Genomic DNA, 14,294 nt, shown 5'->3' with positions numbered 1-14,294 from the left:
AAAGAAAGAAAGAAAGAAAGAAAGAAAGAAAGAAAGAAAGAAAGAAAGAAAAAGAAAGAAAGAAAGGAAAAGAAGAAAAGAAAGAAGGAAGGAAGGGAGAGAAAGAGAAAAAAAAGTAACTTGCTCAAAGTGTCTAAAATAGTGGCACGGCTTGGATGAGAACTGAGGTCTTTTGATTCCTACCATTATGTCTTGCTGCTGCAGGACACATCCCAAACTCCCAAGTCCGAAATAGTCCAACGATATCTCCTCCCTCTACAGAATAGAGAACTCTCACTACAAAAGAAAAGACACCCACCTGCCAGGCCAGCCTTACTACGGCTTCCACACTAACAGCAGTTTGGCATGGCAGCTGCTTGTGTTCTACTCAAGGATCAGGGCTGTGTATTAGTTCCTCTTCCTCTATCAACAAGTTACTCCCATTCTCGCTTGGTACACCAAGATGATATGAAGGTCTTAGGAGTAAATATCCCTAATACCTGATCAAGTTTACTGTCAACTTATAATAAGACCATCGTTAAATGATAAAAAGATTGTCTTCCCAACGTGTCCACACCCATCCATTGAATATATTGTTGTATTACAAAATATACTTTCATGCTGTCCTATCCATCGAGGATAATCTGTTCTGCTTTGTTGGTAGTCTGTACTTGTGTAGTCAGTAAAATTGGGTAAAGCAAAATGAAGATTTAAAGTAAATTTGACCTTACTGACCTCTACCAGATCTCTAAAACACCAGGAACTTATCCCTGTATCAATACCTTTATCTTAGCTAGTCCATGGAAGTGAAAAGATATGGAGAATTGAAGTTTCAAATACCATTAGTCTTACCTCACCCATAGCATTTCTATGTTAAAAAAAAAAAAGTAAGCCAGTGGACATGAAACTATCGTCTATAAATTTTACTTGATCTTTAAAAATATATTTGTAATTGTTACTGAACACACAACTTGTTTTCCATGCTAGTTAGCATCAAATCTTTCTATAAAGATGATGCACTTAGTGTAGTATTCTTTTGAAGAATATAATGGATATTGTTTTTAATTTTGTGATTCTGGACAAAAATGTTGTTCTGAAATGCTTTCCTTATCAAATATCAAATATCCTATATCAAAATAAAAATTCCCTTTATGAGTGGGTCATTATGACAAAAACTGTTGAGAAATATGAAGGTGTAATTCTTCCTCACAATTTCCAGTGTTTCAGAAACTACTAAGTGGTTACACATAAAAAAATTTACAATATGTCACTTCTAAACATAGATTTGTAAGAATATTCTCTATATAATGAAAATTCAGTAACATCTTAAAATATTTTTTCACCGTAACAGTGAAATTGTCAACAAATCTGCTACCCAAACTACCTTACCTTTTATTCACTAGGCTCTGCAAAGTCAGTCAGCAGCAGCGGAACAGAAGCCACATTAGGTTATTCTTCTGCAGCTGTTGCATCATACTGACAGTCACATTTTCACACAGAGAATATTTTAGGTATTCACAGTAGCTATGGGAGAATATAATTCTTAATATCAACTCCATAAAGTGGCAATAACACTTAATAAATTGAACTAGTTTAATCTACTTTGGATACTTATTTACTGAATGTGCATTTCTACATGATGATGATACAGTGATTTCGGCACCTGCCATCAGGTAAATCTTGTCAGCCTGGTTAATAATATCTTTTCAGATGCCTAAAGTCATGAAACAGTCAAAAATCCAAAAGACATGAGGAAATTGATTTTTAAAAAATTTGAAGATAAACTATATGACTTTCAAGAAAAGCTACATTTCACTGGGACTTTTAAGAAAAAGCATTGTTAAAACACTTTATGTGGAAATAGAGTCACTACAAATTGTGGAAATAGAGTGGCTACAAATTGTAGAAAGTCTTTTCTCCCTTGGTGTTCAGCTCCCAGTAACTATATTTAAATTCTCTTCAAAAAGCAGTTAATATTCCCATCCTACCTCCCACTGTCTTTCAAAATGCTAAAAGGGAAATAAATCAAATTCAACCACAGCAAACATGTGTCCTCAATTGCAGAAGTATGACTAAGCATTAAAAAAACAAAAAACAAAAAACAAAATGAACCCCGCAATATTTAGGATTTTCTTTAAAAGACCTTTTAAGTAAAATGGATGTAATCTCCCCAAGTTAAATTAAGCAAAATGCACCCTGAATCTGTATTTCAGAGACTACCCAGAGAAAGTCTACTCCACAGCTTGGCAATAACAAAAGCAGGTCAGTAGCCACTGATAATCTGGCAGATCAAGGTCAGTTTGTAATTCCTCTTTGTTTATACATTTATCCGGAAATAGCTGCTACTCTAAGTAAAACAGTAAGATGATTTGGTTTCATGTTTACCTAAAGCCACCATCAGGAGTATTTTGGGGGCTAGGGATAGAAATCTTTAGTAAGTAGAAAAAAGATAAGGATTTAGGAAGCCCAGAGAAATCAGGGAGATTCAGAGATCTGAGACAAATGTTTTCAGTGCAAATTTGAACTGCTTACCCTAAATGGAAGCAGTGATTTCACATTTTTGTGAAGTATGTCATTATTTAGAATTGTTTCTATTTCTTAGTAGCCATTTTTTGGTCTTCTCCCTGTACATTAAACACAAATGAAAACTCATTGCAAATATTTATTCTATTCAGAATAGTATATTGGCATTTTGGCAGTTATAACATAAATATTTAAATAATATTTGGATCAAATTAAAGAGATGTGTCAAGATTAAATGGATTGGAAGAGAACTAATCAATCACTTTTATGAAAACATTAAAAAAAGACACAGACCAGGCCTTAGATTAGGCACTTGAAATAAAATGAAGACTAAGACCCTGTACTCCAGGGGTTAAAATCCAGTAGAGCAAACAAATAGATAAATACCAAACATTCAAAATGCTATAATAAAAATATGCAAAGGGGTTATATAGATCATAGCATAGACAAAATAAAATGCTTAGTTCTCTCATGAGCAAAGAAGACATAAAACTTCAAATAATAAAGGGCAGATGGCATTCTTTTGTCTACTTAAACAAACAGCAGATTTTGGTCAAAATTTTTCATAATAAAAAAATCCAGTAGGTTCCTGGAGACTCGTTTTTTTAAGCTATCATTAATAATAATGTGGCTTCAAATATGCAGTTGTAAAATAAAAAAAATTGGTTAGAGTTGTTTGTATATATCAGCTTTAAAAATGCTTTTTATTGCAATAACCATAAATAAAAGAAAAAAGTGTATTTACAAATTAAACTCAAATTTTCTGATGACATAGGACACAGAGGAATAAAAGTCAAAGGGTACAGTTAATATAAGTACACTCTCAAACTGAGGAAATGCAGGAAAATATCCTCCTTATAAATAGTGACATGTACTAAATGAGCCAATTCTTATAACCATCCTTCCAAAAATAAAGTCCTTATTAAAAACACAAAGTCTCTCTCTCTCTCTCTCTCTCTTCCTGTGTTGAGTTCAATGTCCCTATACACTTTCAGTTGCCCAAATTGCATCCAAATCAAAAACTGAAAAAATCATGTCTCGGATTTGGCTTTGCACTGACATTTGGCAGCCCATGTGATTGCAGGCAATTAATACTATCTATAAATCTATCGCCTCAAATAATAACCAGCATAACTTCGAGATCCCACCATAGCAAATGTGTTAATGGGCTAGTTAGGGAATAGAGTATTGATTTAGGAACAATTTTTGATTCTTGTTTTGAGAGAGTGAAAGGAACAATCCCTATTCAAGATAAGGAATACACATTTTCACTCATTATTTTATTTCATTCCCAGGGCAAAGAACTATTTAGAAATAACAGATACTGTATTATGTATCACAATGGTGAATTTCATTCTGCCTTGGCAGGGTAACTAGTAAGCGTAGAATGTAACTGTTTGCTATCCTGGAGTCATAGATATATAATTGCCTTCAGAAACATCCTTCTCTGAATACCACCTACACATTAATACATGACAGTGAACTTACAGCCAGACCCCTGTTCTATCCCACATGATCCTTGAAAAGGCTTTGAAATGAGGACACGTGCATAATTAAGGCACACTGAATATCACAGTACATGTAACAAACTAGAGTATTATGAATCCTTAGGGGAACCTCATAGAACTAATACATTTTCTAAAGAAAGCTGCACATGAGTAAAGAGAGCCTAAAATGCTAATTAGATCCTCTCAGTGAAAGCTGTAGAAAAGTTGATTCTTGAATCCTGAAGTTGGGCGCAGAATGGAACATTTGTACACAGAAAGACTGAAGAGGGGGAAAAACGAATTTGACATAAAAGCCCCTCAATAGATGATTTACACAATTCATGAGAAAATAAATAATGCAAAATAAAAATATAACAGTGGGAGAATTCCAAACCTCCTGAAAGGGTTAAGTATGAGAACTGATTTCGTATTAGAAAGGGATTATGTAACAACAGAGGGAAATACTCAGCCTAGCATATGCTAATTTAGTCAGCTTTGCCAGGCGTTTCTGTGTGTGTTTGGCTGGCTGACTCACATTCCTTCCCTCTTCTTTTTGCCATTTTTATTATGAAAGTAAGGAGGTTGAACTCTCACAAAATGTAATAATAGCAATAACAAAAACAAGTAAAAACACACTGTATGTGTATTATCCTTGCTAAAATATTGGGGTATGTGTCCTGCAGGTGGAAAGGAAAAATCACTCAATCTGTACGTATTCAGCATATAGGCTTTAGCAAAACTCCCTTTCTTGAACCATTCTTCATTCCCCGTTAATTACTTTTAATAGGTCTTTCAGGTTAGTTGCATGGTCGGACTGGGGGGATATTATATTCCTGGAGAGTGCAAAGGAAGCTGAGTTGCTAGTCAGACCTTAACACATAAAATCGACAGCAGTAAAGGAACGACAATTAAGCAACAAGCTTATTGAACATTTTTTATTTGCTTTTAAATACAAATATTCCAATCATCTCTCATTTCAACCTAAATCTACTACTTAAGATTGGAAGGCAGGGGGCATAGAGTATGAGAATGAATGGAAGATATAGGCATCATGGGTGTTTTCCCCCAGGGGGATATAGGACAAGCTAATGTAAAACGTGAATTCATTAAGAGAGTAAAAATGTATTTTACACACTATAAATTTTAGTTTTGGATGTTTAAGTAAACCTTAAGGTAGTCACTTGCGTTTTTAAAGGCAAACACTTTTAGCAAAGAAGCCAAAAATATTTCTTTATAAGAACAAATTAATTGGTTTTATAAATTACACTGGATCAATTTAACAGCTATACACTTAGCAGTTGGCAGCACACCCATGTCAAGAAAGGTGCTTTCTCACTCCGTTCCCAAAGATGACTTTAGATAAACAATGAATGCACCGTTCCTGTAAATAAACCATCATCAAGTACTTAAAATTGTTAGGGGATCAGTTTGACCAATAAAAGGACTGTTGTTTTCTTAATGTGAAGTGATTTGCACTATTTGATCATACTTAGCTTTAAGATTTTATGTTCCTCTAAGCAAATGATTCCTTATTTTTATTTTCTAAATAATCCCTAATGACCTCAGCATCTAGCCCCCAGAATAACTGTTTGTGACTAAAATGGGGTTTCCCATTCAGCATTCAAATGGCTGAAATTAAAGATTCAAGTAAAGACTATTTGCTGACTTAGAAAGAGTTATCCCAAATGTTGAATAATGACTATCTTAATATTTACTTCAAAGACCTCTAAAATCGAATGTGAATAATTAATAGCCATCTCTCTCCAAGGCAGATCCCCTTACAACCTCAGTCCTGTGTCTATTCAGGTGGAGACAAGGTCTCATCACTCAGTTTCATTAAGCACAAAAGAAGATTCAGAATAAATGCTCAGCTCTATCGCAAATTCAGAAATTGTAAATCTTGCTTGTGTGTTTTTAAGTGGAAATGTTAATCATTGTTAAAGTCTAAGAAAATTTATTCAAAAATATACTTTTTAACCCTCATAAAAAGGGTAAAAGAAAACAATTGAGTGCAAACAAAATAAACTCTTGCCTTTTCCTCACACCTCATCCCTGAGAGCCCCAAAGTCTGACTACTTACCAAATTATAAAGATACCCTTCAGTCCTAAAAATAACCGTACACTTTAAACTTGTATATATGTGTATAGAGAGAGATGAATGATTGAGGGATATTTCCTTTCTCAACAATTATATCTCTGATATTGACATTAATATTTAACTGATACCTAATTAAGTAGAATATTTAGTTTACTAATTTTTAAACATACTACATACTTCTAAAATGATAACAATTTTATATCTGTTTAAAGAAACCCACTTGAGCACATTAACAGAATCAACTGGGCTCATTTCTTGAGTAAAAATCAATATGCATGATATGTTCAGTTATTTTTTTCTCTAGCAAATGGAATAAAAATAAACAAAGCTACATTAGTTTCTATAATCTGATATGCTTCCCTGATAGGCTGCCTGTAACAATTGGTCCAGAACTATTACTTTTATTAAGGGACCTATCTGGTGCTTTTGCCTGTTATAAATAATATTGTTCAGAGAGGAAATATTCTCTACTGATTTGATGTTAACACAAATTCCACTTCATGGTGCTAAACTACATGAACATACACTGAACAGGTAATTTCTAATTCTTTTAAAACTACTGTATCCTCGTAATACAAGAAATGCTCTAATAGTAATAATAACTCACAACAACAACAAAGGACTGATTCTTTACTCACTAAAAGAAGAGGATAACAGAATATTTCCTAGTCCAATATTTATTAGGTCCAACACATGTAAACAACTGCATAGAAATCCTATTTTTAACTTCACTATTTATCTTCATGAAACTGGCCCGTGTCCCTGATAGTTTGCAAGAAAATAAACTCTTCACCATGTGTCTGATGAGAGCATTGATAATTTTATTAGGATTTATTTATTACATTAATCTCCAAACAAAATATGTATTAATTCTTTCTCATGCTTTGTCTTGAGCTCACATGATTAGAAATATTGTCTGGGTTATTTCTGGTTATAAAAAAACTGAAGGATGGTTCATGTCTCCTGCAAGCTATGAAAAGACTTCCCATTTCACTCATGCCACATGACTGCTTTCCTGTGTGTTCGCCTGCCGCTGCCGAGCACATTAGGCCTGAGATGCCATTTGCATCATCACACAGCAGGGGGCTTCAGCTGCCACAGCTCTAGGTTAATCCTCTCCCACCTCTTTACACAAGGAATTTGCAGAAGATGCCTTTCTTTGATACTACAGAACTGCACTCCAAAAATGCTTGACATTTTCAAATAAAATGTTGGCAATGAACTTGTCCTTTTAAATATTTTAGGTTAAATCAGTAAACTTAAATCACGCCCTTCCTTTTTTCATGAAATGAATTGGTGATCTGATCTAGTGTGAAATATTGGGGATTTGAAATCAAGGGAAAATAAAAAGAAATGGGTAGGAAAATGTCATGGCAAGAACAACTGATCAGATTGTATTCATTTAAAGATGCATATCAAGAGCCATTGCTATATAGTTTCCTATAGGAAAACTGTTTCCTAAACCAATACAGCCTACAAAATGTTATAATTAACTCTTGTGGCATTATTTAACAAAGTTTAAGTGCTGACATATTATGAAGAGGCAACTATTTAATTCCATCAGAACTAATTAGGACATACCTATTATTCAATCCAACACTATTTATTATGCATCTACTAAATTAAGAATAAGAAGATTGTACAGATAACAAAGGCTCAGGGCTTGCCCTCAGGAAGCTTAAGTTTAACAATCATTGTGCACTAGAGCTGTCCTAAGAGGGTAAACGGTAAACCGGGTAAACAGTAAAGCAGGTAAACCAATATCTGCCAATTCCACAAAGAACTCTAACTTCAGCTTCTGAGTTCGGCTTCCTCAGTTTGTGATTTCCTTCTCACTGATTCCTCAACCTACTCAGCCAGCTGTTACACCATGGGTGACTTTGCCAAGGATGTTTAACCAGCCTATTAAAATAAGGACTCTTTCTCAATAAATCTCATGGAACACACATCAGCATTATCAAATAAAACATCAATATGATAGGTCTCTTTATATTATCACTGTACTCCAAATTCTCCATAATAAGTAAACCTTACTTGTCTCAATCATCTGATACCCCATCGATTTCTTATTTTAAAAAGAAAATTGATATTATTCGATGCTGATTTTAGGTCACTTTAAAATGCATGATTCGGTTTTTATCTTCCAGCATTTTTGTACTTCCATTTGCTCTCTAAGAAATTCAAGTAATTTTTTCTTTAAGAAAAAAAAATGGCATCTACTATGTAAATGTGGGGCAAATCGTTCTCAAGTATCTGATCTTCCAGTGGAGAGGGCAGAAAGAGGCCTTTCAGTCGATGCTTACTTTTGTCCTATTATGCTCCCAGGGTTCTAATAGTTGTAGAAATGGGGAAAAGACAACGAAGTAAGCTTCCACATCTTGATAGAAAATTAGTCCAGAAACTCCTCATATTTGCAGGGAGATTTTCTTAATTACTAAGTGTCTGGGGTTTGACTGTTTAAATCATAGTCACTGGCTCTTATGTACAGATTCTACTTTTCAAAGTTTCAGCTGTTAATCAAAAAAGGGAGGAATGCAGGAACTGCATTCAGCATAAGAAATGAGCTTGACAAGACTAAGGTTATTACATGTAGAAGGACATGAATGGGAGAGATGTGCTTTTAGGTAGTATAAAGTTATCGTATTTAATTAAGTGTATGTAGGTGTATTTTGTACTTTATAATGCACTTTCTAAAAATGTAAGGGGAGGCTCATGTAACACACTGAGGCTAGTAATATGTATGTCCAATTGACCTTCAATTTGAAAGTCTTTCTTTCCAAATATAATAAATCATTTACCAAAATGTCTCATGGAAAACAAAACAAGACAAAACCAAACCAAACCCTAACTGTATTTGTGTTGGATGGGTTTTTCTGTAAGACCAACTCTAAAAAGGAAACAAAGTTCTCAACAAAATCTCTATGCATGTCTATTTTCTGGTTATATTTTGTCCTTTCCTTTTTGCCCTTCCTAGGACTGTTTTCTTGTGCTAAACAAGACAGTCTCCATCTTTGCAGTGCCCCCTCAGGCATGGAAAGGGGATACAGCTTCAGCCCGGGTTAGCAATTGAACTGGATCTACTCTGTAACCAAGACAGGTTTTAGTTACAGGTGGCAAGCTTTTGCCCACCTCCTTCTAAAGAAATTCATCTCTCTAAACTGTTCCCTACCCTTAATCTAGATTTTTCCTCTCTCTATGATGGAGGAAAATAAGAAAGGATGCCCCATAAAGTAACACTGAAGCAAATGTTGTTATCTAAGTAGTCTACATTCCAAGTTGTGCTTTGGTCAGAAATATGTTTATTTTCCATCTAATGATCCATTTCCATTTCCTAAGAATCCATGGAAGACAAGCTGGTAGATTTGTAGAATAGAACTATTTAAGATTTTTTTTTTTTTTTTTTTTTTACTTACTGTATCAGTGACTTGATTCTCACCACTGGTTCATTAACTCTATATTAAACAAGCCAAAAGGTTGGCTTTACTTCCCAGAAAAAGCAAAATATTGGTGACAATGTAAAACACAGAGAAGATACGTTATCAAATGAGTCTTCTTGTCTAAAATAAGGCATAGTGCAAGAAAAGGGATAATAATACAAAGGATAAATAAATTGATTAGTATTACTTAAATGACAGAATACCACCATAGTTCTGATAAAGCTAAAAATGAGAAGCTGTAGACTGCCTATAGTATTTGCCTAGTCATAACTACCGGCAGGCAGAACAGACTCCTTCTAGCCAAAATCAGTTGCTCACTAGATCCCCCGGCACCCTACTCCTCCTGCACATAGGAAGGAAAGACCTGCTAAGTATTTAATCTGTGTCCAGGAAATAAAGCTTTCATTTTACAACCTAACCAACTCCTAATAAAACAGTATGGTGGTGGAAGAAACACAAACCTGGATCCTGAAGCAATGTTTTTAGCCAAGAGTAAGACAAGGAAGGCATGAGCAATTTGAGCAGGAACTGACAATATCAACAAAGTGTGATGTGTCTGTGGAACAGTGTTTGATAAATGTGGGGCAGCCATAAACATGAGAAGACAATCCAGTGGTGCTTTACACCCCCCTAGTTTTTTTTCTCTTTTTCTTTAAATCCTCTTCTCTCTTTTGGTGTATTAATATGGCCTGATCTAGGATGCTCATAAGTACACAGACAGTGCTGGGCTGGTGCTCTTTCCCTGGTTGCTGTATAGGATGCTTATTTATTTATATATTTGGACCTGATGCTGGTGCTGCTGTTGGTTGCAGTGATGCATTTTCTCTGGCATACCCACACCCCTTTCACCACCACCCCTAGTCTTCTGTGAAAAGCAGCACTTTTTTAATAATTGGTTTACATACTTAAAAGAGACCCATGCCCTTAATAAAAGAGAATGCAACTGATGGAATCTCTCCGGGTAGAGAAAGAGTAATCCTCCTCCAGGCTGAGAGAGAATGAGACAGCAGCAGACAGTTATTTTGCAGTGCACTGAATAGACAATTCACGGGAAATGTTGAAGGCAGAGAGGAGACGACCCCCAAGTGCAGTCCATTGCCCACATGCTCTATAATAAATAATCTTCTCACACCAGCCCAGCAGTGAGTGCAATGACGTGCCGGGGCCAGCACACACAGATTGGCAGGGAAAACACATCCAGCAGTGTCGAATTTTCATCGCAATCACCAAATTAACTGATTTTCCCACATCACACTCCCACTACCCGGCATGGAGTGCGCGCGCGCGCGCACACACACACACACGCGCGCGCGCGCGCGCACACACACACACACACACACACACGCAAAGCTGAGAAATGCAAGTTACTCAGAGGTGAAATCGGGTATCTAGAAGCATGTTTCAGTATGGATTAGAAACCTAAGTAATGTGTCAGCCACCCGGGGTTACTTGTGAGAGGGTGGGGGTGTGAACGATAGGAAATGGGACGAGGCAGCGTAAGCAGGAAGAAGGCTGTCTGCCTTCTCAGGGATTCTGGCACATGACATATCTGAAATTTACATCCAACATAAAACACACAAAATATTGTAAGAAATATCTCTGCAAGGCCAGTTAGTTAATTCAGAAAAATTCTGTCCACTATCTCTTCTTTCACATTCATAAATATGCATAAATAAAATACGTCCCGGTCTATATTCTGGAGGATAGGAGACAGGATGTATTCCAAGAACTTGCTGAAAGATGGTTCATTGACCTCATTTAAATCCTCCAAAGGCCGATTGGGTTTTGCACGCCTGTGGGTCTACTTGTGTCTTACTTCAAGATTCCTTTTACCCAGGGACAAATAAATTTGATCAACTTATCTTTCTCACAAGTGCAGAAATGATGAAGAGGGGTTAGAGGTGGGCAAAGATTTATCAAGAAATCAAGAGTCACCTAGCTTTAAAAATCCTAACGACCATCATTTCACATTCATCCTTCCTGTATCTCACGCTCAAGCCGCATCCCTATATTACTACTCTCTTAAAAGAAACAATTTTCCGCCTTACAGCCCCTGCCCACCCAGCCCTAGCGTGCCGCCCCTGCCTCCACCACCACCCGAAGTGTGGTCTCCTCATGTACTCCTCTATACATTGCCATTCATTTCATAACCAGCGTCGTCCTCCCATGCCACACAGACCTCTCCTCCCTCCTCCAAAAGAGAGGGTCTGAGGAAAAGTGCACCCCAGTTCCCTAGCCACTCCGCATCCAAACCCAGTGATTTGCATAATAACAGCGTTTTGTGCGGTTTCCCTCCACTGCGGTCGCCGGGGTTCTTACATTTCACGTGAAAGGATAATATTAATTACGAAAAGAAGCGGCAGAGAGCAGAGCGGATGGAGAGGTAGGGAATCCAAGCGAAAATCCCTTAGCAGTAAAGTAACTGCTTAGGTGCATATATTTCTTTGCTTAAAGAAAAAGAAAGAAAGAAAGAAAGAAAAAGAAAAAGAAGAAAGAAAGAAAGAAAGAAAGAAAGAAAGAAAGAAAGAAAGAGAAAGAAAGAAAAGCAAAAGAAAACAAAACCACACAGACTGATTAATAAAAAAAAAACAGGTTTGTTGATACAGTGTTTTGGGGTCTTTTAATTTTTCCCTTCCCCTTTTTTTTAATTTCTTGATTTATTCTTTTTCTCTTCCCCCCCTTTTTTTTCTTTCTCCCTCTCTCTTTCTTTTCTTTCCTTCTTTCTTTCTTTTTTTTCTTTTTAAATCCCAGACAGAGTCTCCTCTCTCTTCTTAGGTGAATGACACGTCTCACAACACACCCCCCCCCCCCCACGGGGATGTTATTGCAATGCACACGGTGCCGCTGCTGCTGTTCTCGCCGTCTCGGTAGCTCGCTCCCAGGCTCTCACTCACTTTTTAAAGATACACAGATACGATGATGGTGGGAAAAGGGGAAAGGGAAAGGCGACCCGAAAAGGGGGAGGTTAGATGACAAGGATGGAAAGGGTCGGTCAGGAGCGTGATGTGGGAGGTGGCTGGTGGGGGTTGGTGGGAGGGTATAATGTTCAGAGAAGGCACAAGTTGCCAGCCAAAAGGCGTGGGAGGTGGGGGGGGGTGGGTGGCGGGGACTGAGAGTGGGAGATGTAGGAAGCTCAGGTGAATGAAAAGGCGAAAGGTGCCTCGTAAGGGGCTGACTGCTGGGAGAGCAAGGCTGAGCCAGCGCTAGAGATTCCAGGGGCTGGAGCAAACTGCCACTGTCCCCTGCCGCACCGGGGAGTAGGGGGAGGGGGTGGAAATCGCCGGGGACTGGGGAACTGAAAGGGGAGAGTGGAAATATGGGGTGGAGTGGAGATGATGGGGAATGGGCGTGAAGTTGATGCTCCCCGCGGCGGGGCGGGGATTACCTTGTAGCAGGAGCCCGCAGACACTGTAGAAGCGGAGAACGGCGCTGCGTTTCCAAATCATGGTCCCTTCTCTAATGGGTTAGGGAAGGAACGAGGGGGCAAGGAGATGCTGGTGAGTGGGACACCAGAGTGCAGGGCTCCGGTGTCTTCCCGGAGCCTGCCGGACCGACGGTCCCCGCCGCTGCGGTGTTCGAACCCTCGGACCTGGATTGGAGGCAGCAGAAGCGGCAGCTGCGAAGCACCCGCAGAATGGGGTTTCGGTGGGTGAAATAGTTTCTTCTCCTCCTGCCTGTGGTGCAGCCGCGACAGCCGGTCAGCCAGGCACGGGTTCGGAGCTTGCCTTCCTCTCGGCGCGCACAGCAAGTCCCAGAGCCCGCCGGGGCTGCCCGAGCAGGTGGTGCAGGGATGCCGGGGTGCTGGAGAAGGTGCGGGAGAGGGCTGCAAGGAGTGGGTAGGTCACGGAAGGGAGGGGCGGGGGCAGAGGGGGAGCAAGCAAGCAGCAGCCGCCGCTCGTGCTCAGGGTGTCTCGGGGTCCTGGGAGGGGAGGTGGCAGCGGTTGTGGAGGCAGCGGCAGCGGCGACGTCGGCGGCTCCCGGATGCTTGGGCTGCAGCAGCAGCAGAGGCACCGGCGGCGGCGGCGGCGGCGGCAGCGGCGGCGGCGGCGGCGGTGGCGGCGGCAGCGGCGGCGGCGGCGGCGGCAGCTCTACAGAGCTCCAGACACAAGGGCAAGCTCAGCGCGGCGGAGGCCCCGCCCCCACCCTGGCCAGGGACAGACACCGCCCCCTGGCCAATGGAAACACACCCGCCTACCAGGCCTGGCCAATGAGAGAAAGGGATGGGTGGAGACAAACGCCGGGAAAAACAAACAGGCTTCTCAAGGACCCTTCGGGCAGAAAGAACCGAAGCCCCCATTCGCACACCCCCCCGCGGGTCTTACCTCCTTAGAGGCGTCTCGCCCTAACTTAACAGAGGAGACGCCCGCCTTCATTAATCCGTGTCTTGCACTCAGAAAGGGTTCAACCAATCGTCACCGCGAGGGGGCGGGGTTAGTTCTGTCCCCAGCAGATTCTGGAATGTGTGGTGCCTGGGCCAGGTCCTGGGTGCGAAGTTCTTGTGCGCATTTGGACTTCTAGAGCAGTTGGTGGCTGCACCTGCCCACTCACCAGCTGCAGTAGCATTCTCTAACGCTCCCAGCAGCAAAAGAGAAAGATTGCAGAGGGCGTGGGAGAGGCTAAGTATAGGGAGCGGCACACCTACCTGCCTACAAGAACTTGTGTGGCAGAGAAAGAAAAGTTAAGGGTGGGGGAGATGAAATTGTTGTTGTTTTTCAGAATTTTGACTTAGTCTAGGTATAAATCTCAGTAGAGCCTAGTGGATGACAATAT

At 39.6% G+C, this 14,294-nt stretch overlaps 1 protein-coding gene across 6 annotated transcripts in view; it reads right to left on the bottom strand.

Annotated features, from left to right (window-relative positions):
• Window positions 1-13,584, bottom strand: part of CADM2 (cell adhesion molecule 2) — a 1,066,008-nt gene extending 1,052,424 nt beyond the window's left edge. For 5 of the 6 annotated variants that reach the window (XM_073892096.1, XM_073892076.1, XM_025872953.2 and 2 more), the window contains exon 1: window positions 12,910-13,584. Coding sequence is in view for 4 of the 6 variants with exons in the window: in XM_073892076.1 (XP_073748177.1) it covers window positions 12,910-12,970 (61 nt within the window). In the remaining 2 variants the exon portion in view is untranslated. The remainder of the gene's footprint in view (window positions 1-12,909) is intronic. The other variant, XM_073892089.1, reaches the window with a different exon arrangement.
• Window positions 13,585-14,294: the final 710 nt, after the last annotated feature.

This window comes from Callorhinus ursinus, unplaced genomic scaffold (genome assembly GCF_003265705.2).
Source record: "Callorhinus ursinus isolate GAN/ISIS: 27379988/994484 unplaced genomic scaffold, GSC_fseal_2.0 scaffold1, whole genome shotgun sequence".
NCBI classification, from domain to species: domain Eukaryota; kingdom Metazoa; phylum Chordata; class Mammalia; order Carnivora; family Otariidae; genus Callorhinus; species Callorhinus ursinus.
Note: the sequence above shows the minus strand (reverse complement) of the source record. Positions and strands in the feature narration are given on the sequence as shown.